The 26,639-nt window shown below is 42.6% G+C and overlaps 1 protein-coding gene and 1 pseudogene across 1 annotated transcript in view; both read left to right on the top strand.

Moving 5' to 3' along the window:
- SLC35D4 (solute carrier family 35 member D4) overlaps positions 1-23,332 on the top strand; it is an 81,146-nt gene extending 57,814 nt beyond the window's left edge. The window contains exons 14-15 of the mRNA XM_077810372.1: positions 17,238-17,302; positions 22,588-23,332. Coding sequence (XP_077666498.1) covers positions 17,238-17,302; positions 22,588-22,648 — 126 coding nt within the window. The 3' untranslated portion in view covers positions 22,649-23,332. The remainder of the gene's footprint in view (positions 1-17,237; positions 17,303-22,587) is intronic.
- LOC144261671 (U1 spliceosomal RNA) lies at positions 16,860-16,994 on the top strand (annotated as a pseudogene).
- Positions 23,333-26,639: the final 3,307 nt, after the last annotated feature.

The following is a 26,639-nucleotide window of genomic DNA, read 5'->3' on the forward strand; positions in this document are numbered from 1 at the left end:
TCAAATCTTGGTGCAAATGGTTTGTGTCAGATTTCTTTTGCATTCATGCCTGAATCTCAGAGATTCTGAGAATACAGATACAGAATCTCAACTATATTTGAGATACAGAATCTCAACTATATTTTGTAAGAACAGGATTATGATTGGCATACATATTTTTCATGATCTCTGAACCTATATCACTTCATAAAAACCCTGTGCCCATACCCATTTAACTCATAGTCTTTAAGGTCAGAATGGACCATCATGATTATATAGTCTGACCTCATGCACATTGCAGGCCACAGAACCTTGCCCACCCATTCCTGTAATAGACCCGTATCCTCTGTCTGAGTAACTGACGTCCTCAAATTATGATGTAAAGACTTCCAGTTACAGAGAATCCACCATTTACACCTGCAAGTGACCCATGACCCATGCTGCAGAAGAAGATGAAAAACCCCCAGGGTCTCTGCTAGTCTGTCCTGGGGGAAAATTACTTCCTGACTCTAAATATGGTGATCAGTTATACTCTGATCATGTGGGCAAGACCCACCAGCCAGACACCTGGGAAAGAATTCTCTGTAGTAACTCAAAGCCCTCCCCATCTAGTGTCCCATCACCTGCTGTTGGAGATATTTGCTACTAGCAGTCGCAGATCAGCTACGTTCCATGGTACACAATCTCATCATAACATTACCCTCCATAAATTTATCAAGCTCAGTCTTGAAGCCATTTAGGTTTTTTTGCCCTCACTGCTCTCCTTAGAAGGCTGTTCCAGAACTTCACTCCTCTGGTGGTTAGAAATCTCTCTAATTTCGAGCCTAAACTTGTTGATGGCCAGTTTATATCTATTTGTTCTTGTGTCCACATTGTCACTTAACTTAAATAACTCCTCTCCCTTGCTGGTATTTATCCCGGCCTCTGATGTATTTATACAGAGCAATCATATCTCCCCATAGCCTTCTTTTGTTTGGGCTAAGCAAGCTAAGCTCTTTGAGTCTCTGCTTAAAATGTTAGGGTGTGGCAAAGGGTGTAGTGGAGGTTTAAAGCACAGAGCATTTTGAATATTATACATGCCCGCTCAAAGTTTTGTGTGTACAGATATCTGTTGTCATTGACCTGAGTATGAGAGTCATAGCAATAAACTGAAACAAAGTCCCTGGTAAATAAGGTGTGTGTTTCCATTCTGGGAAAATTAAATTTTAGCTAGACAGGTGACTAGGATTATGTACAGAGATGGAGGACTCTCAAAAGGAACTAGAACTCAGCCAAAGATTATACTTCATGGAATTTTATGAAAATGGATATTTTGGTGAAATTTTGCACTTGCAATTCTCCACAATTTTCTCCTCAGCAGACAAATTAATGTGATCCATGATCTGTGTAGGTTCCAGAACTGAACAAAGCTTAGGCCACAGTCTTTGCTAGAATAACTCTATTGACTGTAGTATCATTACATCTTCAACTTCACTGGAGCTGTGCCGGCAGAGAATTTGGCCCTGTATTTTTAAATCATTTCTAGGAAGGCTGTGAAGGATTTCCTCCCAATTCTGAATAGCCTATCCTGCTTACTATGTCACACAGCCTTCTCCCAGATGGTGCTGTGTTTAGTACAGTACTCATACATCAGATGACAGTTTCAACAGCTGTAAGCTCCACAGTTTCAATAAAACTTTGTTTAAACGGTGAGGCTGCAGTACTTGTAGCTACCAGGAATTAAGATTGCCAACTTTCTAATTGTTGACAAACAGACCCTCCTGCCCTGCCCCTACTCCACATCTTCCTTCCAGGTCCCCCGCTTCTTTGCCTCTCCCAAACCCGGCCACTGCTCGCTCCTCTCCTCCCCTCCAGTCTCCTCCCCTCCCCCCATTGCCCGCTGCTTGCCCCCTTCCCCTTCCTCATAGCTGGATCCACTCCATCTCCCTCCCCCACTCCCGCCTGGGCTCCCTCTGCTTGGGAGCTGCTGTCTGACATGGAGCTGCAGTCTGACACGGAGTCTGCCTGCCTGTCTGCCCACGAGATGTAGGTAGGATGCAGCCCTGACTGAACAGGGGCTGGTAGGGGTTTGATGACCCAGCACCTCCTCCACCCCCAACCTGCGGTAACTGGATTTTTGGTGTTGAAAACCAGGCACCTGGCAACCCTACTGGGAATTGTATTGTTCTATAGCTTTGCCCTGGACATGGCAGAGCTATGGCAATAGCCCTCCACTAGACCCATAGCTGTGTTTGTGATCCCATTCTTTAACTTCAGCCTGAGGGATATTTGAGTTCTAATGCCCTCACCTTTTAGGGATCCCACCTACAGTGGCAAAAGTGTGTGTCATGCATGAATGCTATTAGGATGAATTATACAAGATCTGCTCCAAGAATCATGCCTAATTAAAGACACGTCTTCTCAGCATTATTATTGTATGTGCTGTGGTAGCACCTTGATGCCCCAATCAAGATCAGTGTCCCCGTGTAGAAGGTATTGTACAAACACAGACTGGAAGACAGGTCCTGTCCAAAAAAGCTTATAATTTCAACATAACTAGGTATAGTATGAGAGGCTGATGCAGTCTCTATGGGAGAGAGGACACCTCATTAAACACACCATTGGTCTTCTCCAGGCCTGTCAAGTGGGTGCAACAAGCAGTTGGAGGCAGGAGTGGTGAAGGGAGGTAGTAATAAGAACGTTTGTGTACATAGGACAGATGTGTACAACAAGAGGAATGAGCGGAGTTATTTTTTCTTCTTCTTAATCTTCCTCTTTAATTTGAGGACATCTACCTATTTGCAGGTGATGGCATGTTTGCCACACCAGGCCCTAGGGCGTAGAACTCACTCCTCCTTAACATCAATCATGGATCCACAGGATCTCTGCTATGCCCAGCTTTTAAACAGTCTCTTGGAGAAACTCCTGAAGCACGGCAGACCCTCAAAAGGTCTTCCTTCAGGGTGGGCCATGCACGGGGGTGAAAGTAACTTAAAGGACTTACCGGTATGCTAGAGTCCTGAGCAGGGGGCATGGCTTCAACCGGAAGAGGTGGGGCCTTTAAATACCTGGGGCCTTTAAATCAAGATTTAAAGGCCCCGGGGCTCCGCTGCGGCTGGGAGCCACAGGGCCTTTAAATCACCCCTGGAGCTACCAGCTGCAGAGGCGGCTGGGAGCTCAGGGGCGATTTAAAGGGCCTAGTGCTCTGGCTGCCACTACTGCAGCGGAGCTCCGGGCCCTTTAAATCGGCGCTCGAGCCCTGCTGCCGCTACCCCAGGGCTCCGGCAGCCAGGCTTGGGTGGCGATTTAAAGGGCCCAGGGCTCTCCGCAGCGGCCAGAGCCCATGGCCCTTGAAATCACTGCCTGAGCCCTGCCCCACTACCCCAGGGCTGCAGCAGTGATTTAAAGGGCCCGGGGCTCTGGCTGCTGCAGGGAGCCCTGGGCCCTTTAAATCGCCAGGCTGGGGAAATCGGTCCTGTCCAGCACAGCGTACTGGACTGTACCAGCTTACTTTTTCCTTTGGCCACGCAGCCTCACTGTCTCCTAGATTGAGCAGCTGGGCTCCAGCACTCCTGCTTCCCATTGCAAGCTCTGTCCAGTCAGTCCAACTGTACGCTCTTCAGGGACTAATGCACATCGTGCAGTTGTGACACCCAAGCAGTGTTTTCAAAACAGTAGGGCTTTTTAGTCACCTGGGACACAGCATTGCATCGGAAGTTGTTAGGCTAGTGTAGAGGAATAGAGGAAAAAGCATAGTCCATACTGGTCAAGCCAGAGCAAATTACCAGCCAGCCTGTAGTGGATTCCATCTTAAATGCTCTTTTTCTCTCTCTTTTGTCCATCCCAGGAGAGAGCAGCCAGCTTTTTCCAGAGCCCATACTTTATTCCCTGCCTGTCACATCTCAATTCCTTGCTCTCAAGTTGGGGTCTCTGCTCAGCTTTCCTGCAGAGAGATGATGGCAGGAAACCTTCTTCCTCTTCGTTATTGTTTCCTGGTGTAAGTGGTTAGGCATTGGGGCTTTTCCATTGTCTTTGGGATTCTGCATTGATACTGATCACTTTCAGTAGGTCCCGTAATGGCCCTATTCACTGCGGCCCAGACAGCAAGGTGACACCTTTACCTTATGTCCTGCACTGCCCCAAAGAGCAGACTGAACACTTTTAGCAATGCAAACTGCAGTGGGAAACCAAGGCACACATAGGCATCAAAAATATTACAGAAAATTCCCACTGTGTCACACCATCTCTGCCAGTTCACCCCCATTCTTAAACCCTTCACTAAGTCTTTACAGCTCTTTCTGTAGGACACACCACTGTTGGCTCCCTATTCATTTAAAGGAAAAGCAGGGGGTAAAGAAGAGAACTCTTTAAAACTATGACTAAAGCTGCAAGGTAGAATCCAGGCGTCTGCAAGGCTCCCATTCTTCCCCTGTCCAGGGTCTGTTGTTATGGAAGACTGGGTTTCTTAGATCTAAATGGTTAGAGTCACAGTCTTTCCATAATGCCATTAGGGGAGGTGAGAGGGAAAAGGATGCAGAAAAATTACATTTCAAGTATGAAACGGATATTAGCCTTTGCAGAAATTTGGAGGCATGTAACAAGGTTGTATCTCCTTTAGTGTCAGACTCTGACACTGTCTCAGTTTCCCTTTTCCTTCCTCAGGAGGGCAAACCAGCACAACTGATGTTGGTGTACTGCTCCCTCCGTTCAGAGTCTGGTTTAACATAAAATAACTGTTTAACTCAAAACTAGGATCTTCTAGTCCTTCTTCTCCAGGCTCACAATCCATTATGCTCCAGCAGGGCTCCTAAGTTCCTCTGAAGAGTTTTGCTCCTGCCTCTTACTGCAGTAGGGTGACCAAATGTCCCAATATTGTGGGCTTTGTTTTATAAAGGCAACTATATTCCCCCTCCGCCCCAAAAAAAAGAGTCCCAATTTTTCACACTTACTGTCTGGTTACCTATACTTCAGGTAGCTCCAGCCAGGCCTTTTCCTCTGGCTGATTCAGGGAGTTTCCTGCCCAGTGTGACCCTGTGTCCCTAACAGGCCCTTTCCCTGCTGTCTCTTTATCGTTGTAGCAGGATATCAGTCCCAGGGTATCTCTCTCAGCAGAGGTGTTTTATTAGGTCCACTCCGTATCTCCCTATTAGAATTTTCTTATCCCTGGTCTCACCCTCTTATATAAAATCCCACCCTTGGGCTACAATCAGGTGATGCCTGGTCACCTGACCCAACCACCATCCCAAGGCCAAACCCATCACCGGTGGGCAGAGGCTTGTGCCTGCCAGTGCGGGGGCGAGGGGTGGGAGGGGAGGGAGGCAGAGTGAAGGCAGCTGGCTTCAGCAGTATTACTGAGCATACTCAGTCCATGTGAGCATGCTCAGTACAAGTTAAGTGGCAAATCTGCGGGGCACATGACCTCACGTATGGCCTCTGCCAGGTGTGAGGCACATAACCTAGGAACAGCTGGGGCTGAGCCCAAAGCCCCTTAAAGGGCCAGTCCACCCTGTGACAGGGCAATATACCAAAACTGTCCAAGCCGAAACTGAAGTGACAAAAAGCCAGTCATTAGTTGATCTTTGCTCTATCTGTAAAACTGTTTGCATAGCTCTAGTGGGTGGCCACCTTCTTTTGGGATGAGCATTTCTTAAAATTTAATTTACTTTTTTTGTTACTAGGCTATCACCATTTGCTATGCTGATCCTTTCCTGTTTTGTAACCTTGAAAGTCTGGAGACTGAGGTGAAGAACCACTTAGAATGCAAACACCCTAGTTAGGGCTGGGCTGGGGCTGATCAAGTGTGTTTTACTGCAGTACCGCACAGCAGCAGAGCATTAGAGTAACCTGTCACTCCATAAAACCTGGAAGGCAGTAATTTTCAAACAGCTAAAAGGCAATGCTGCTTCAATTCAATATACTGCGTAATTAACCTGTGAAATTCAGGACATAAAATGAATGATATTGAGGCAATCAATTTAGTAGGATTAAAGAGAGGCTTGTACATTTTACAGGTCCAGTCCTGCTCCAGTGAAGTCAGTAGCAACACTCTTGCCGACTTCAATAGGAGCAGGAACAGACCCTGTATGACATTCTGTCTAGGACAAAAGCACAAGGACTAGCAAACCACATGCTTCAGAGCAAAAGGTGAACACAAATTAGGGTCAGAAAGAAATCTCCCTCCCTCTGCAGAATACATCTGTAGCACAGCTAGATGCATTATGAGAGGATTACACATTCTTCTGAAACCTCTTACATTGGCCAGTACCTGAGACAGGATATGTGAGTAGACAAACCATTGGTCTGTTCCATTACAGCAGTTCTTATCATTCTAGCACATAGAACATATTACTTTTTTTTGTTGCTGTCATTTCATGCACACCTATTGCACTATATACAAATGTAATAACCATAATAATAATAATTAATAGGACAAATCAGGTATCCCTACTAATTTCTTGGGCTCAACTGTCCGAGAAGAGAGACACCAGCAGTTTGAGGCATCTGGAGTTAATGTGAAGAAATTGGGGGAAAAGAGGACATTTTGGGGTGTTGAAGTGACAGTGGAGAAAAAATAATGTCTTATATGGTGTCCTTCAGTGAGCACTGGGGATAGCAACACGTCAGTCTTTAATGAAAGGGTTTTTTGACAATGTGACATATTGAAAATATGAATTTTGTCCCTTGGGAATTGATTACATAGTCTTGAAATGCAAGAATATCAATCTCTTGGTCTAATGTGCATGTACCAACAACAGCAAGAATGGAAAAATAATCTTCTTATAAAATCAAAGAAAGACAAAGTTAGTTGGGCCGAATGAAATTCACTATTTCCAGTCTGTCAGTGCCTTCGGTTGTCCTCATCTGACAAGACTTCAACTGTTGCCTGGATTCTCCAGTGCTCCTAGGCTTCCACTAAGCAGGCTTTGTTAATAGAGGGTATACTTGTGCACCTGTCTGAATCTTGGTTGAAAGCAGTTTTATACAACAAAGCAGACCACATGGAGAACTTGTATGCATAAAGTTCTCTCTTTTCTTCTTTGAACTGGTGAAAAAAAAATCACTGTCTGGTTTACATATGCAGTGGTCACATTTCAGAGAAATCTTTTAACACAAACCAAAGCAGAGTTAAAATTGAGTTGAGTACTATAACTGCTCTGCATTTTATAGGCCGAAGCTTTCTGGTGTAGTGCCACGAATCACATTACTCATAGGAAGGGGGAATGTGTGTTTTGGCCATTGTTGTCAGTAGCAGATACTGTATGCTTCTTGTTTTGGTTTTCTCTGTATTATTACAAGATGTCTGATGTTTGTGTATAAGAGAGAAGGTAGGGTGGGATGGATATTTGATGTCCAAAAAGAAATAGCTACCACAATTTCAACCAAGTCTCGAGTTTTATGAGAGAAAAAAGGTTTTTGTTAAAGTCTCAAGATGTCTTTTGTTTTGGGAGAAGTAATTAAAGTGAGTCATGAGGAACTTGCAATATTTCAGTCACCTTACCCTGAAAATTAATGAGTTACTTATTATCACATTATGTGTGTTTATATATATTTTTACACTATATACATGAACAACTGTAGACTTTCACATGAGAAAAAAGTATGGTCTTGATCATATTTGACCATTAAAGATATAAGGGTGCTTTTGCTTAAAAAGGAGAGGTGCCCTGTCCAAATTCCAAATCAGCCATTTACAGTCAAAAGATAAGGTATTCTTTACTTTCTGTTCTAACTCGTAGTGTTGCTGTGTTCCATTAAACAACTGCTGTGTTCTATTCTAGAAGTGGCTGCATTAAAAAATAATATAAAGACAGAATTCAGCACTATATAACTAGTTTATGAAGCATATAATAATTGTGAAATCAGTAAACAGTTGAGCAGTTCTCTGGCATTCAAATGCTCTTCCAGAATAAGAAGCAAACACTGTATATAAAATATAAATCTTAAAAGATAAGGTGCTGAGTGAATTTGAGTAGGTTGGTAATGTTGGCTTAACTTTCTAAAGCCCTGATTCTGGAAACATTGTAGAACTGGGGCCTTAGTTTTATTGCAAGTTTGTCTCAACAGCTCACAGAGCAAAGAGATAGTAATGAGAACAAATGAAACATACCAAACAAAGAGATGGACATTGAAGAAATAATAATATCCAAGATGGGAAGTAAAGACTGGCAGATAATAAATCAGCAGAATGGCAATGCTGTCTAACTATGTATATCACACATCATTATGGTATAAATAGTACCACAGTGATCACTCAGTTACAGGAGCAGACTAATGAGGTAGTGACACAGTCTACAGAGCAAGATCACTGGCAGACAGCAACAGCCAAGCACAAGGAGATAGATCTCCCCAGTCCAAACCCTGTGGCCTAAACACATGTACTGAAAACCTCTTCTAAAATAAGAAATGCTGGGAAAGGCCTTGGTAGCCTCTGATAGCTTCACTAACAGCCATCATTCAGCAGATTAGTGATGGAAGGCTGTTAAAAGCCATTGATAGGCTGCCTAGAACTGCTGGTTAGCTGAGTGGAGTAGGAAAGGAGAACAAAGCTAAGTGCAGCAGCTGGGAGAAGGCCCGAGACTTGCTCTCCCACATATTGTAGAATGCAAGGGATGTGGTGTGGAGGGAGGTGTGTATATAGCTTGCAAGGGTGCTGGGCGTGTTCCATATTCCAAGCACAAAGCCCAGGCCCACACGAAGTTCTTCCTGCACCTGTCCCACATGACAGATATAACACTGGTCCTTCTCCAGAAGAACGGGTAGCATGGAAGAGAACTAGGGGCCTGTCAGGTATGGCCAGACCACTTCCAAGCAGGGCAGGGAGATGACACAAATAACCTCTCTTAGAGACAAAGGAAAGAGGAGGAAGAACAACAATAGCACATACTCCCCTGCCCTCATGGTCACCAATTAAAATATAACCCAGGAAAAGTTGTGCAGGGTAGGCATTAGCCAAAGAAGATTCCTCCAGGTTCCTGGACAGGGAAACCTCAACCCAGAAAAAGCCATTGCGTGTCCTCCCCAATCCTGTATAGATACATGAGAGGCGTTCTCCAGGGACACCAAGACAAAGTCAAGCAAGAAAAAGGAGTACTCCGGGATAGACAGTTCCCATTGTGATTAGAGGGAGAATTTGGGGATAAAGTACTGGGAAACCCAGAGTGCTCCCATTAAACTCCCAAACAAACTGACAATCAGGATGAGAGGGCATTTCTTGCACAATCTGGAAAACTTTTGGAAGCTAGACACCCCATATTGGTTCCCTAGTGTCAGTATTTCAAAATGGTAATGCCACCTTCCAGATATGAGATGAAAGGCAGTCAGGGCAGAATTTCTCCAACCCCACACTACCCTATAAAGTCTCCTTTCCCCTGGATTTTGAGCCAGATGTATTAAACACATATGGCAAGGTAGTAGGAAGGATCCTTGGAAAGGATTTTACTGGGCTATAATGGTCCCCCAGGATAAACACATGTGCAAAATATGCCCTTTAACCCAACTGTTTAAGGTGTGGAGCAGCCCCGTGAGTGCAATCAGAGAGCCACCTGTTTCATAAGTTATACAAACGATGCCTTAACACTGAAGCACTGGAAACTATCGCTTCCAAAAGTTGTGACTCTGTCCTTAAAAGATCAGTGGATCAAGCAAGGGAAGCAGGTTATCTGAGGTGAAATGTATTAGCGCAGTGTTTTTCACTGGCCTGTCCATGGACCAGCGCCCGTCCCGGAGATCTCCCTGACACAGTTTAGGAAGGCAGCAAACCGGTCTCTGGTATCAGAAAGGTTGAGAAACATTGTATTAGAGACCTGGGGGAAGCTCAACATTTTTTGCTCCCAGTGACACCGATGCCAGCACACCAAACATAGCATGGTCTTTAGACGGCAGCTAACACACTGGCAGTAAGTGTTTCATTCTCAGGTAGATTGGCTGGAGGGCAAAACAGGCCCGTGTTCAGTGCACATGACAGCATTAAGCTGGGCAGAAGATGTAATGAATCTGTGTGCTGACAGCATAATGACTATGTTCTGCCCAGCCCTTAGGCGGCAGCTCAGCAGGAGGGAAAGAGTGTGAGCTCACCACTCCACATGTCCCTGTGCAGCTTACATAGGAGCTGCTAGAGGGAAGGCAGGGCTGCTACCAAGACGCTCCCCAAGGAGTGTCTGACGACCCTGTGATTGACGACCCTGGACAGGCAGAGGAGGGAGTAGGTAGTATCATGGCATGCCTTGTTCTGAGTCACATAAAGCATGAGCTTTACCTGCCTCTATAAACTTGCTCTGAGCACCTTTGTTTCACTTTTGCCTACCCACTTTCAGATGTCTCCACCCTCGCAGAGAAAAGCTGTTCCCCCTTCTCCTACCCTTTCCTTACTTCTGATGCTCTCTCATTCTCTGTACGTTATTAATTAATAACATAAGGGTAATGAATTCAAAGAGATTGCTAAAAGCACAACTAATTACATGCAAAGTGACCCAAAGGCAGTAATGTCAGCCGTCAGTATCTAAACAGAGCCTGGAAGTCAAACCCCCTAGTTACACTGGTAAGACACTAATCCTAGAGTGAATAAAATAAACCTATTTTATTTTCACTGCAATAAACTTCTGACCCAACATGAAGCATCAAAAACATAAAACAACCTACAGGAAAGTCTTTGAATAAATGACAAGAGACAAGCAAAATAACCTGCCTATGCTCTCAAATGCTTTTGGGAGAATCTCAGTACAGTACAAATGTTAAATGCTGACAAGTATCATTACTGTTCTTTGTTTTTTCACAAGATTCATACCCTGATGAGAATCTGCATCTCCCAGAGAAGAGTCTCTGTATATTAGCTTTTCAATTGTTACAATGAAGCTGAAGTCTTAAGCATCTTGAATGTTGTTGGTATGATTTAGGGCCACATGTATAAAATATTTTAATAGACAGGACTGAGGTCTCACTGCATTTCTGTTCCTAGATGTGTGTGAGCAATTCCAACATTTAGATAAAAACCAGTATTTAATTAGGTGCAAATACCCAATTTGTTTTGATAACTGAGGTAACTGACTGCCCATGCAAAGGCAGGTGCTCAGATATGCGTGATATGCATGCATTGGAAATAATCCTGCAGTCTGGGACACTATTTCAATGCGTCTCCCTGAAGAAGTAAAAGAATAGTCCTCAGTATTGATATTGCATGCAGTGATTTTTGCACTGCTGATAAAATTAGACTAATCTGATTAAACTGTTTCCAGTGACACTGGCACTGATCCATTCCCTTGATGGTTTTTTGGCCCTGAGAGGCTGGAAAAATAGGTACAGAAGACGGGTGAAACAAATGCCATATCTGTAAAGAGCCTGACATTGCTTCAAGTCCACCAATAAAATGAAAACAAAAGTTACGTACATCAGAAGCTTTTGTCTTCTCTGTTTGGAGAAGGTGACACTGATGGTAAATAGACAGGAAGATTTATTTTTATCAGTGAGTGAACTTGAAAGGCTGTTTCAAAACACTGTCTTTTGAAAAATACATATTTTCAAAATAGTATAGAAGTTTTGGCAGATTGGGGAAGTGAGGTTAAATGGATTGCCTTTGGGTAAGTAAACTAAGGAAACTTCTTTATAAATTATTCCATATTCAGTTACTGTAAGAGCTGGTGAGAACTATGACATTATGTTTTCTAACAAACGTGGTGAATTAAAGGAAATAAGTACTTTTTAGAGGCTATAATGAAATAATATTGCCATGTTAAATAATCAGATAAGTCTAAACCAAAATCTTGCATACATCCCTGAACTCTGGCGTAAGACAGTAAAATCTGAACCGGATATGGATCTGAATTTTGCAAATGGCTCTTACCTTTATAATGGGCCAAACGAAAACCCTGGATCTGAACATCTGTAAACTTTGGGGTATTTAAAATTCAGATCCAAATTTTGTGTCTCGAGAACATCCTGGAGATAATTGAGAGAGAACTGACTAGTTGGTCAGGGTTGATGCTCAGGGAGTGAATTCTCAGAAGGTTAAGGATTTTCCTTTTACCTTCCTGCTCCAGAATGTACAAATGGACTCATGGATAAGTTGTGAGGCCTAATTCATTAACATTTGTGAAGTGACTGGGTACTGTAGAGATGGAGACCACAGAAACATCTCTTTAAAAGCAAAATCTCCTTTTATGAATGGTAGGGATGTTTCTTTACACCACCACGGACCTCTGAGGATCCCTCTCCACAGTTGCCCCTGTTATTACACCTTTACTCTTCAGTTGCCATGCCATGAATACCATCTTTCTTGATGAGGAGGACTGGATGGGACTCCTTTTAAAACCAGTCAGTGCTGACCTCTACTTGGTCATAAGGGCCAATGATGAGTGATGTGAGGTTGCAGATGAACAAGGTTCATGAATTCACAAAAGCAGATTTGCAAATACAAAGTGTAATTGATGTATATGACCCTATTTTATCTGAGAATACAAGAGACCGTAGGAGGAAACAAACTGATGGCCTTAAAAACATGCTGAAATCAGGGAGGGGTAGTTTCCAGGCACTTTGGATACTGTACCTATATGTTTCACAACATTTCCAGAGGATGTGGCTATGTTTTTAGTTAAGACTTTGACAAACACTGTTCAGTGATATGTATTAATAGTCTGTAGTCTTTATTCCTGAGCAGTTTGTTCTGCCTACATGTAAAGTTGCATGTATGTAGATCAGCAATTGGAATGACAGAAATAGCTGGAATTGAGATAGGTAGGTTTGATCAAAATATCAAGTCTAAATAAGTTGTGTTACTGAGGCACATGTGACCAATGATCTTATTTCTCTTTAGAGTGACTGCTTTTTAAAGAAAGCTTTTTTTTTTTTTCCTTTTCGTGTGGGTAGGAGTTGAAATTATTTTTCAGTAACAGCGTCAGGTGACGCAAATGCTTTGATGGGTAGAAATTGTTCTTTCCTAAGTATTACAAGATGTGCCATAATTATTTTAGGGGAAAAGGGAGATTATGGAGAGCAATCCTAAACTGGTACACTTAGGATGCATTTTTAAAGTTATGTCAAGGGCACCTAGAGCATGTGGATAAAGGTGCCTTTTTCTGGCATTTTTCATAAGTAAAAATAAATGTACATGTAAATTAAAAACAGCTCAACACATTTTGTTTAAGTTTAGTAAAAGAAAAATTAGCTTCTGGATTGGAGCCATGTGTTCCCAATTTTACCGTAGAGCAAGTTACGTGCTTTACTTCCCTGAAAATTTGTTTTTCATTTTCAAACGTTTCCTTTTTTTAAAATGAAAAAGATAAGTTGGAAGTTTCTGTGCAGAATGTTTTTTTCTTTGTTTTTTTTCTTGCATACACTTAGTACTTCTGTTCTCAGAGACATTTTGATTCTGTTATGCATCAAGATATTCTTATATAATTAAAAAAATACAAGTGTTCTACAGTAATTGTCCAAAAGGCTACAGCTTACAGTAGTGTTTGTGCAGAGGTTTGGGGTGATTACTCTAGAATAGTGTAATATTTTTAATAAGGGCAGTTCTCAACGAGTTTCTCATATATCTGTTTCCCTTTTTTGGCCTCCTGTCAAGTTACCTGTAAACACAACTCTACAATGTGACATAACCGTACCTTGGGTCACTTTAAAAAATGACACTTTAGTTCCTGATAGTGAAAGAATAGCAAACAGTTTTAAGAGAAAAGTAGTTCTATAACTATCACAGCCTCCATCCTATACTGATTTCTATGTACATGCTTGGGAATGAGCATTATACTTTTCAGTCTACTACCCCAGCATTAGTGTAATGCAAGCTCGGTACACTTGACTCTACTCTCACTCACACTTAAGTAATGAGGGGTAATTCCACTAAAATTAATAAAGCTACACCAACGTATGTAAGATCAAAATCAAACCCATTACAGTAACGTGCAGGTTCTTAGATTTTGCAGGATCCAAATATATGCAGCCTGGTTGCTGTATTTATGTGACCTGCATAACATACTCAGATTCTCTAACATCTGGGCATTAATTCTTTTTTCGGTAAGTTTCTAGCCCTGCTGGTTGTAAAGATAACCTTCCAAATGTGAATGGCACGCAAACTATTGCATTCTGTCTTCCTGAGTCTGCAGATAGCCTCAAGCAGTGATTCTGAGAACAGTGAACTGTCCCACCCTCCACTAATCTCATTTGGGTGCTAACACTGCAGCATTTTGGAGCCTGCAGTGTAGCTATAGTTAGGACCTTTCCCCTGATTTTGTTTGTTTTTGGTGGGGGGGTTTATTTGCATTTTCGTTGGCATATGGCTAGAAAGGAGAGAAAAACGCAGATAACTAGTGAGTTTTGACCTTATATTAGTGTTTTGTAGTGAAATGTTCTCATGGAGAGGCGTCTTAATTATTCTCTTAATTTCATGCTTTACAGCTTTGCCCATGTTAAGGTGTAGGCTCTTTGGAAACACCTAAGACAGATGGCCAGGTAGATTATGTCAGTTAGAGATACATATGGCCATATTAATTACAATAATTCCATGCAGTAAACCTGAAGTCCCAATGCTATACATGCTGGGTCAAATGCTCACCCCTGGCTTTGTCCTTTTTGCACTGCTCCAGCGATACAAACGGAAATTTCTGGAGTTTTTCCTAATTTACAGCAATTCTTAGGTGGCATAAAGCCAGAATAGCTATCTCTTCTCCTTCCCTCCATCTCGCAGGGGCAGGGGGTGGAAGAGGACCTGGCTGGGGTGCACTGTGCTCGGATAGTTCCCAACCAGCATCGTGGTTCCCATGAAACTGTTCTAGCTGACATAATTTGGATTACTTGGTTCAGTCCCCAGTTGGCCTCAGGACAGGGAGTGGAGAGATGGCCCAGAGCCACCTTTCCTTTTGGTACTGGTCTTGTGCTGAGCACAGCTCAGACAGACTTAGGGGTCTGAGCCTGTTTTTTAAAGGGCAATGATAACATAAATGTAACCGATATGGGCTAGTAATGTAACTCAGAGTTACTGTGAAGCAGAATCTGGTCTGAAATGGCTTCATGCTCCTCGTTGCACTTATGCTAGTGTTTTGTCAAGTTTTAAATGAGCCTAAGGCTGGGGTTTCCAGTACTCCCTTGAGAGACAATTAGACAAGCTAATAAATCTTACTGTCAGGAAGTCTTTCCTGATAACCGTCTAAATATTTTGCTGCATCCTGTTACTCTTAGTTATACCCTGCTGTATTATCCTAAATAATCCCTTTCACCCTTCAATGTTTGCATTTGTAGACTGTCACCTTGTCATTCTTTTCTATTGACATTATTTATCCTAATGTTTCATTGAAAATCAATTCCTTCTCCCTAATCACTTCTGTCACTGTTCTCAGAACTCCTTCCATTTTGTAAAAAGAAAAGGAGTACTTGTGGCACCTTAGAGACTAACAAATTTACTTGGGCATAAGCTTTCGTGAGCTACAGCTCACTTCATTGGATGCACGAAAGCTTATGCTCAGATAAATTTGTTAGTCTCTAAGGTGCCACAAGTACTCCTGTTCTTTTTGTGGATACAGACTAACGCGGCTGCTACTCTGAAACCTTCCATTTTGTGTTATTGGTCTGGCAATGAGGTGCCCAGGACTTAATGCAGCACTGCAGCTGTGGTAGCAACAGGGCTGTAGAGTCAGGGATAGATACTATCCTGCTCCATAATATGGTGGGCAAGATCTGGGGCCTGTTCTCCCTGCTTTGTTCTACCAGTGACACAAAGCAGCTTTAAAACCAGCTTAACTGGCTGCCTGAGGATTCTTGCCTCTGTGTCTGGGGATGGATTCTTTCTCAGTATGGGGAGTCCTCACATGGCAGAGGGCTGGCATAGCAGCTTTGACACCTGACCCATTTGTCAAGGGAGTGTTTGGGGAAAAGAGAGCATGGCCAAGGAGCCATTGATTATATATGGATATCATTACATCCTTGGCTGCCAGAACAGCTCTTTGGAGCCCTGGGGGGACAGGGACAAGCCTGGAGACTGCTCACTCATACATTGGATCTGGCCTAGTTTCCAGCTATCCCTGAGATCAGACCACTGCTAAGATGGCATAAAATCACCTTTGCCCTATCCTCCTAGACTACCCTGAGTGCAGCTTGGTTACTGTGGAAGACCTAGCCTGATGCTCCTGTGTTTGCTGATCAGAAGTGCACTGGCCTTTCCCACCCTGCAATAGTGCACTAGACATGAATTTACATTGCACTATCTCCTATCATCCTCAAGTCTTGTTCACCTTTACTCCATCCTGATGTAATTGTTACAGCTTCTAGTGCTGTGGCACACTAAACCTTGATGGTTCTAGAGATGTGCTGGGTGTACCCCTGCTCAGAGGCAAGAGTTGAAGGCCCTTCAGATGCTACATCCTATAGGCCCTTGCTAGGTCCCAATAATGATTCGGACACGTGGCTAAACGAAGGGGTATTTTACTAGGGCTGGCAGGAAGGGGAAGGTTGCAATACCCTAAGTACTGTGGCTTACACGGTGGCAGTCTGCTAGAAGGTTAGGGCTCCTCAGGCCCAGTGCCTGGCATGTCTCTCCAGTTCAGTCTCTGCTAGAGACAAATAGGAGAATACAGATTTCCTGGCCAGGATCAGTTAGTGATACAGCTCTTTGGGGCCCCTCGGCAGTGGCTCCTTGCCCAGTCTCTGTTGCTTCGCCACAAGTTCTGCGCAGACCTGAACCCAGCTGCAATGTCCTACAGTCACATCCTGTTCCAGATGTGATTCCCTGGCTACTGCTGCAGCCTGCTCTGCACACAAGGTCCCCGGTGGTTTCTGCTTTATTCAGTGTCCTTGCTGCTCCTAGCTTGCCATGTGGATCCTGCTTCCCTAAGTGCTAGGTCACTTCCAGGATAAGGTTCTTTTAATAGTTTTTGCCCCTTCCTTCTACTGGCCAGGGCAAGGAGATGTGCCTGCATATACTTACCTGGCAGGGGAGATACCATGATCACGAAGGTGGTTTTCCCAGAGTGAGGCTCATCCATTGCACTGTGGGTGCGCTGACCCCTGCGATTTCCCCAAATGCGGGAAACTCGACTGCATAATTTGTGTGCTCCCCGGAGGGTCATAGATCAGTAAGGAGGGGTTTGATGGAAGTGGTAGTTTCCTGATGAGCAGATTCTTCATCCCGGTGGGTTTCTCCTTCCCACCGAACGTCTGTGTTATGGCTGGGTTACTGACCTGGGGGTAAACAAATATTTAGTGTGAGTGCACCTGTACAAAGTTAATCTGAACAAAGATGTTGCAACTTTCAATGATGAGATCAGGCAAATCCTCTCTTCTTGTTGATTTTACAGGTTACCACAGCTGGTTTATCACCATTCATCTTTGGCATGACTGTTAATGTACGAACAGTTTGTTGGTAAGTAATTTCCTGAAATTTGTGTGGTTATTTTGAAGTTTCTATTGAATTTCTTCACAAGACTCATTATTTTACCTAGAAATGCTTTTTAAAAGGCTAGTCTGACAAGTAGCAAAAATATTTTGTACAGAGGGAGAGCCAGGTCTTCAGACACCATGGTGATGGGCACAGTATAATAATCTATCTGAAAAGAACAGAATTTCTTCGCGGGAATCTCAAAACTCTTTACAGATATTACACCTCATGACACCTCTGTGAGATATTGTTGACTATACACATTTTACAATCTAGATAAAGTGAGGCAAAGGGCAGTTAAATGACTCATCCAGTGTCACATAGTGAGTTAGTGACAGAGCTGGGAATAGAACAGGGAGTCCTGATTTTCAGGAACTCTGACATTCTGACTAATATTGTATGTATTCCTGTGGGTGTCCATGGACAGTGCCTAACATAGCATGGACTGCGAATACAAAGAATAAAATGAAATAACAATAAATATTACATACCTCCATCCAAAGCAGTACATGGGATTTGGTAATAAAGAGTTTGCTTAACAAACTTAGAATCTCCCAAATCAAAATTCTTATTGAATGGTATCAATGCTTAGTCCCTGCCTCAGTACTTACAGTCTATCTTTTGGTTCTGTGTTTGTACAGTGCCTAGCACAATGGGGTCCTGTTCCATAACTTCGGCACTACTGCAATAGAAATACTATTATTATTAATTAATAAACAAGGGAGTCTAAGTGTATCTCAAGAAATGGAGATACTGTTGAAAGTCCAAAGCCTCTCACTTTTACAGACCTTTAGACCGGGCTCTTCTTGTTTTCCTCATAGTATGGTTGGTGCCACAGAGAATCTGCTTTGCAATGAATTAAATTACCGTATTCTGTTTTCAAGATTTGATATCAGTGGTGATGATGTTAGGCCCAAAATTGTGGGACTAAGTATTTTGTACACTTAAAATCTCAGATTTGCATTTGTTAACCACCTGAATGCAGCCAATCAAGCTATTGTGCATACAACTACACTGATTTGAATTTTTAAGCCATGCAAAACATGGGCATGCAAATTTTGGGGACTTGAGGTGCATGGACTTTGTGCTGACTGTCCATAAAGGGATAGATTTCACCCAATGTGAGTAACACAAACAGGACTAGTCTCTTAGATACTACTTTAGAAAATTGATTCCAGTCTGTATTATGTAGATATTCATTCTCATCTTACCTTGAAATTTTTGGGAGATCTGATCTAACTCTCACTGAAATCCGCAGAGAAATTCTGTTTGGCTTCAGTGAATGAAGGACTAAGCTCTTTGTCTGTACTATACAACTGCGATTGTGTGTCCATTGTAACTGAAAAATAATCCTGCTTCCACAAACGATCCAGTTTTCCTTGTGCTTGACTTTCCTTCATTGTTTTAAAGAATTTCCAAGTCAATGAACCACTCATTTCCTTCCTGTATTTGGTTCTTTCTTAGTTATCTTTATATATTAATGCCTGATTACACCAAGGCAGAGAATCATTGCGAAATGTGACCTCTTCAATGGACAGTCAAAGTATTAAAATACTTCCTCCCCCAACATGCATCCATTGCTTCTAAAGCTTTCTGTACATGAAGCTTTTCAGACTAACAGACCTTGAAAAACTATAGTGAAATGTATATAAAATACATTTACACAAAGCTGACATTTCATATTCTACCCTCTTTCCCCAAACAATTTCTCATGTTGCTTTTTTTTCGGCTACAGCTCATAGGTTAAAACAAGTTGCAGAAAGCAGACTTTAAATTCAAATTGGGCTGTTTTTTTTTTTTTTTTTTTAAAGAAATGCCAAAATAAATCTTTTGTATTTTTCTGCAGTTGCAGGAGGTCACTTCTGTGCCATATGTATGTAACTCAGTACATCCTGCTGAAGTGTTGCCAAAGGCAGAAAACAGCAGCACACCCAGCCCAGGACATTAGCAAGCAAGCATATATATATATGTGTGTGTGTGTGTATATTGCAAATTTATGATATATATACAGGCATACACTGACATATATAATACACATGCATACAGTGTATATGTATTTGTGTGTACATACAGATACAGTATAAATGCATACATAATTGCATACACAATATGCACACGATACACCCTATATACATTTATATGTATGTAATATGTGTGTGTAAGTTTATGTGCTTACCATACACAAGTAACAAATTCATATTTTAAAAGAAACTGTGTTTGGGACCTTAGCCCAGAGTTACGTTTAGATTGTTGAGAACTCAAAAAGGTGATTTTTTTTTTTAATTATTTTTTGTCTTCCATTACGGCGTGTGCACCAGCAGCATCAGGGATTTCAGCAGAGTTTTTGGAATAAGGTTTGTTAGATTACGGCAGCTGCAAAGCAAGCATAAGATCACAAACCACAGGGGTTTTTGGTGTCAGTCCAACATTAACAGTGGCTATCATTTCGTGTGTTAGTTTCTCAGTGACAGCATGGTGCTTTTAACTCTCATGCCTTAATTAATAGAATCCAAAGGGTTCACCATATTTTAAATTTAAGGTAAATCCAGGGTTGAGGGTACATTACTTGACAGTACTCCATTTTGCAGTTAAAATGAAGACTTCTGCTAGCTCAGTGGTCTGGTGGTTATACATTACACTGGTACACTTAAGCAAAGGAGCAGATTTCAGATATAACCTGTTTTTACTACTATACTCTTGTGAATAATCCACAAAGCAGTGTGTTGGTAACAGAGAAAATTTTGTTTAACCTCAGCCAGAGGATTATGATGAAGTAGGAGACAGGAAGGGGAAATATGGATAAAATCCAGCATTCAGAAGGATCTGTGGATAATGGATGTAGATACAGGATTTAGAGCCTGAAGAAAAATAGTTTTGAAGAAAAAGTTTTGAACATTCCAAGAATCAGAAAAAATTTGAAAGTTAGGGTCTCGTGGTAATCTAACCCTGACTCTGTCTCTCTAGAGACAGTGTTGGACTCCTCCTGCTTTTATGGCCCTCACCAGTCTTTTTTACATGCACAAGGAAGTTAGTGCCTGGCGTGAACAACAGGTGAATTAATGGCAGTGTTAGAAAGTGTCGTGGTGGATGTTTTGGTATCCCGTGCTGCCACTGCAAAACAAGGGTATTTGGCAACCGCTGTCCAAGGTTGGAAGAGGCTGAATACAAGGACATTCATCCTCTTCTCTTGTTTGATGGCCAGATTGGTAAAGGGCAGCCCACAGAGTGAGCTACTATCTTCCCATGCAGGGGACAGTATCTATATTTTTAAAGCTTAGTGAGGTGTATCTGAGATCATGTTATACGGCTGAGGATAAAGACTGATAAGTGATAATACATAAATACACAAAGAGAAATCATAATAGAAACCACACATTTATGCCTTTCATTCCAAACCACCCACAATCACTTTACTGTGTACTGATGCTGCAGATATGGTAGCTCTCCTGGTATACACATTTTTTTACTGATCGCGGAAGTGCAGCCACCTCTGAAATAGAACATGACAGCAGTTAACACAGTAGGCTAGCCAGGAAGTGCCCTTGTGGAAAAGTGCTAGTTAATAGAGTTTGATATCTTCTCTATCGAATTTTTAAGCCAATCTGTAGAATTCTGTAGAAGAGATCTGATTCTCTATTAAACTGTCTATTAAAAACTCTATACAAAGTAGAAAGTACTCTTTCTATCTCAGTGTAATTTCTATGGGACCCTGTTGGTTTAATTCCTGTTGAACTCTACAGGACTTTCCTTTAGGGATAAAGAAGAAGAACATATTATCCAATTGTAATTTCAGAAGGAATTAATGCAGATAAATGTTAATAACTGGAGCTGAAATGTAGGCGAGAAATGTAGGCTAATGGTTTCCTGTGAAAAGTGCCATGAATTTGTAATGATTACAAGTGACCAGGCTCTTGGTTTTAAATCTCTTTGGAAAGCCCGCACCTCTAACAGTTCATTGCTTCTTAATGATAGTTCCATAGCCAAAAGTGGACTGTCTCTGAATGTGAAAGTTGTCATCTCCTTAGCAGCTACCCTTCCAGGGCTTTATAGTGCACAATAGTATCATTGTACTAATAGTATACTGTACAGTTGTTATATAAAGTTTGCATCTTTCGGGAACAATAGGAATGATGGTGTTTATAAACTATTCACTGACACTAATATTTAAGTCAATATAATACTATTAATGTCCGGGCAACCTTGTCAGGTATACATACTTTTTGAATAACATAAATAAGTGCCCTCTTACCAGTAACCTGTAGAGAAGTTTGTTTTATTTATAAAGTTTAATAAGGAGCTTTGCTGCTTCATAAGCTAACTAAGCCGTGAGGCTAAAATGCAAAGTTGTTACATTTAGCTTTTCACTGTTGCAACAGTGTGGAGACGAGCCAGCAGTCTACCATATTCCTCTTGGATGTGATTTCAGAGGAGATTTGGGGATTACTGACTATTGCACAAGATGGATGGGCTGATGGCTGACATTTATATAAACAAAGACAATTCCATTGAACTCTGATAGCTTTGGAACCTTGCTTCCAACGCTAGCTGCTCCCAAGACAAGGGTGAGAGAGGGAACAAGAGAGCCGTCATTGTGGCAGGAGAGAGGGATATGCCTTGGTACACACACTGCTCCAGTTAGAACAGTTCAGTGTGCCAGGTCTTCCGTAAGTGGACAGTAAGTATGCAGGCATTTCTGTTGGTCAGCTAGTCCAGCATAACCTGCCCAGAGTGGAAGTTTCTTCCCAACCTCCTCAGTTAGATGTTGTTTCATTTCCCAAAAGCAGGGGAGTTTATCTCCCTTTCCATTTTTGTCAAGCAGTGAGTCCATTTTCAAGTTAGAAGACAAACAGAAATTGCTAAGGGGAAGTCTGCACTTATATCAATAACCAGATGAGGTTCAAAGCCTTCCTTCTCCCTCCCTCCCTCCCTCCAGTGTATAATGCCTGTGCAATTATTTTAACATTGATAAATAAAGCAGCTATTTGTGTCTATATATTTACATATATGCACCCATCTCTAAAATGTTGGAGGGGAAGTATCACAATGAGATCTGAAGAAACAAGCCATTTCTGGTTCCAGCCGTTTCTTAGCACTCTGAGTGAAAAAATGTATCGTCATGAAAAATGCTGGGGTTCTGTAATGTCACCCTAATGAAGCACATGCATGTAGACGAACAAACTTCCTCCTTTCCTTTGATGCTCTGCCTTTTGCCCTTCTATCAAGTGTGTGTACTAGATCAGTATTGAAGTTACACTTTGCTTTTTTTACAGTCTTCTGCTCAGTGCACTTGGAGAAGCCCTGCTTGTTTACACAGAAAGGATGGGCACATAACTGAAAACAATGAGGATTCCACGCCTTCACCCCCAACTGGAAAAAAACAGCTGTAGCTCAGAAAATTCAGAATGAAAAAAAATAAAGCAGCAGCAGCAAGAAAGAAAAAATGTGATCAAACACCAGGTCCCTTCATTCTTCTTTTGTCTTTCTTCAGAAGGAACAACATGCTATTAGTAGCACTGGTGAAGGAGAAGCATAGTTGGTCTGATGATTACCAGTGTTTGCCTCAAAGTATAGGACGAGAGCTATTTCTGATCGACGCTGCAAAGGAAAAACCGTATTGTGTCTCTAGACGGCTCAGTGTGAGAACCTTTTTCAGCAGCACCTTCTCACGCAAGGAACTGAACTCCCCCTGCTAGTCTGCAGAAACAGGAAAAGTCATGTTCTCCACTGGATTCCCCAGAGCTTTTGTTAGAGACTGAGAGCAGGTTACACCAAACAATGTGAAAATCCAGGCACTGCCATGAATCAAATAGCAGTGGGCATGGATTTTGTTTTAAGTTCTCCTGTAAAAGGCAAGTTCCCACATGCAGGTCTCCAGTCACGTTGTCTGGATTGGCACAGTGTGTGAGAACATGGGGCGTCTGGAGATCATTCCTTTTCGGAATTGTGGCAGATTGACAGATAAATCTTTGCTGAATGGGAAATCAACAAATAAATCTTACTATCTATTGTACTGACTCAGTCTGTGTGTGTGTATTATTATTTTTTTCCTCCTTATGCAAGGTTTCTCTTGACCATTGTACATTTTTTTTTAGGGAGGACTTCGTTTTGTTTTGGTACTGTTTGCTAGCTGTGGGTTGTCTCTAAGATATCTTAAGAGGAAGCAGAGATTATAAACCTTGAATCAATGTCATGAGAAGTTGAAAGAAATTAATTCCAAAAAGCCTTGAAATAATTCCATTCCCCAGTCACTTTAAGTCTGCTTGAAATTTTCATGTTTGCAAATGTAGGATGAGATTTTTAAGAGTCTCTACAGACTAGATCCACAAAGGGATGTAGGCACCTAAAGTGGCAGTTCGGTGCCTTAAGTCCAACATTTAGGCACACCTGTGATCCTCCAAACCCTTGCTTAGTTGCCACCTAAATTCCCTAGGTGCCTACATTTCTGCTGCCAAAGTCCCGTAGGTGCTTAAGTTTCTGCTGGAGGGCATGCACAAAACTGCCCAAGTCATGACAGTGCAGAGTGCACCCTAGCTCACACCTAAGTGTCAGCAGGATTCTCAAACTATGCATTCCTCTGCCTATCTTGTCTGCAGGGCCCAATCTAGTAGGAGTGTTCAGAGCATGCCTACTATATGGGGCCTCACGCAAAAAGCAGCCAAGGGTGACCAGACTGGGAATCTTCCAAGCTGGTGGGTTGGGAGGTACATCTCAAAATACCCCCCGTAATGAGGACACTTGCTCACCTGCCTTTGAATCCTTGTTCAGACTGATTTGGAGCAGGGACTTGAACTTGGATCTCCCATCTGAGTGCCCTAACCACCAGACTACTGGATATTCTGGGGAAGGGTGCTCACCTGTCAAAGCTATTCCATTTTGTAATAAATAAATATTCATTGGGCCACAGGGAGAAAGAGAGAGAGAGAGAGATTGACTGATAATTAGGATACTCTCCTGGGATGTGGGAGACCCAGGGTTGCTTATTTAATTATTTATACAAAGTGGAACAGCTTCAACAGAAGAAACTGAGAGGGGCCCACCCCGAGCTGACCTGGTGAATTATAGACCTCTCAGCCTGACTGACATTGATTCCGGGCAAAATAATGGAGGGGTTGAGATGGGACTTGAATTAAAAGAGCATAATGTAATGCCATGCAACAGGGGTTTACAGAAAATAATTCTTGTCAAACTAACTCGATATCTTTTTTTGATGAAATTGTAAGTGTGGCTGATAGAGGCAGAGGTATTATTTTAATATACTTAGACTTCTAGAAGGCGCTTGACTTGCTCCTGCATGGCATTTTGATTAAGCAACTAGAATGATACAAAATCAACATGAAATGGATTACAAACTGGCCTGCGCTTTTCAGGAGGTCTGACTGGATGATCCCATTGGTCCCATTGGCCTTGGAATCTATGGATCTAGAGGCAGTGCAGACTGCACAGCCCCAGAAGCAGCTCCGAGAGGCATTGTGCTCCTGGAGAATACAGATTCTGCTCCATCTTTTCGGTTCTCCACTCCATGACTGGTCAGTGTAAAGGGGACAATGGCGCTAGTGCCAGGCCTCCTCCCTGCTCCTTTTGCAATGGCTAATGGCTGCAGCTGGTTTGCAGGGAGTGCTGTCTGCATAACAGGAGAGCACAGGGGTTGCAGTTGTGGCTGGACCCTGTGCTTTGGGTATAAGCTCCTTATGCACATCTCCTCTTATACAACTTTCACGGGCCAGACACAATCTCGAGCTTACCCCGAATAACTCTGATTATTACAAACTATAAAAAAGGGATGTATGTATAGTGCCCTGTCGGAAAGGAGCTGTTCATCTCAGTCCAGTTCTTCATTGACAGGGGTCCATCAAAAAACACCCAATATAACTGTACCTTTGTTGGCTGTCTCAGTACAGACACCAAGCGCTGAGTCAGCCTGCAGACTGACCTAGTCCTGGAGGTTGTCTTGGAGGCCCATGGCCTGGGCAGCGTAGGGGAAGCTTGCTTTATCACTGTCTGTGCAACCTGGTCTCCGGCAGACTTCAGCCTCTAGGGTTGCTAAACCGGAGTCTTCATCAGTGTGAAACTCACCCATTTTTGTTCTTTGGTATTTGACAAGCTAAGCTGGTTACTTTCACTTTGGTTTAATCCCTTTCATTTCCATGTGCTGGCACCATGCTCTTGTGTTTGCATTTCCAACATCACATGGGAATGGTAACCAAAAAATCCTCAGTTTCAAGTTAAAAAAAACAAAACAATACTTCACGTTAATGTTTGGCTCTGCTGTGTAAAGGAGCTCTAAAAAGGCACTCAACTGCTGTCTTTGGGTGAAACTGGCCCCTGTGCAAAAGGCCAGCACAAGGCCTTATATGTCCTTAAGTCAAAATAGGTTTAAGTGGAACTCCAGAGCTGCATAGGGCTGAATGTCAACCTTTGTCTTCAGAATCATATTGGCTCACTTTAGTGACTAATTAGAATTGCTCTGCAGGGTCAAGAGGGAGAGATGGATTGAGTCTCTTCTCCTGCAGCAACAGAATTGTTTGCTAAGTTCCAGTCAGGTACACCTGTGCCAGCTGGCTGGCTGGGGGGACGTTGCACAGGTGTCACTGTCTGATGAGCTAATTTGGCCTGTACTAGCCAGACTGCTGCAGAGACAGAGACGCCCCAGCATTAAAAGTGCAGTAAAAACAAGTTGCTTTTTACTTCCTAAATGTGGTAAAATTCCATCTGGGATTAATTACCGTCAATAGACATGAAAGCCTAGTATAGCATTTACAGGGAAACTTCAAAGAAGACCCACAATAGGCCTAACTGCAGCAGGACATCCCCTCTGCCGGACTTTCAGCATGGGAGGGACACCAGTGTGTTTTCCTTCCCCACTTCCAGCCAGTGAAAGAGAGAGCAAAATGGAAACCGTTTCTAGCCCCCAAAGCATAGCTGTTTGTAGCTATAGCAGCAGCTTCAATAGTCCCTGCCTCCTTTTTCTGGGAACTTCTAACAGCAGATGAGGGAAAATCAGAGCACCTGCTGAAAAGCAGACCACACTGGAGGGAACAAGAGGGAATAGTCTAGCTTCCTGTTTGCTGTTTACATGTACAGGCAGAGTATCTTCCTCCCCTGAGAGGAGATAGAAAAGATACCCACTGCTGCCTTCCATGGGAGTGGGTAAGTATTGCTGGGGAAGGGAAAAAGACAGCTCCAATCAGGGAGTCTGGGCCTAAGTGTCATATGGAACAAAGAGCATGGGGAAGGGGCAGCACATTAGTGGGGTGGGGTTGGGTGGGATATAGTGTTATACACATTCTCTGGAACGTGTATGCATGCAAACCCTTATAATGTG

This window comes from Eretmochelys imbricata, chromosome 2 (genome assembly GCF_965152235.1).
Source record: "Eretmochelys imbricata isolate rEreImb1 chromosome 2, rEreImb1.hap1, whole genome shotgun sequence".
Classification (NCBI taxonomy): Eukaryota; Metazoa; Chordata; order Testudines; family Cheloniidae; genus Eretmochelys; species Eretmochelys imbricata.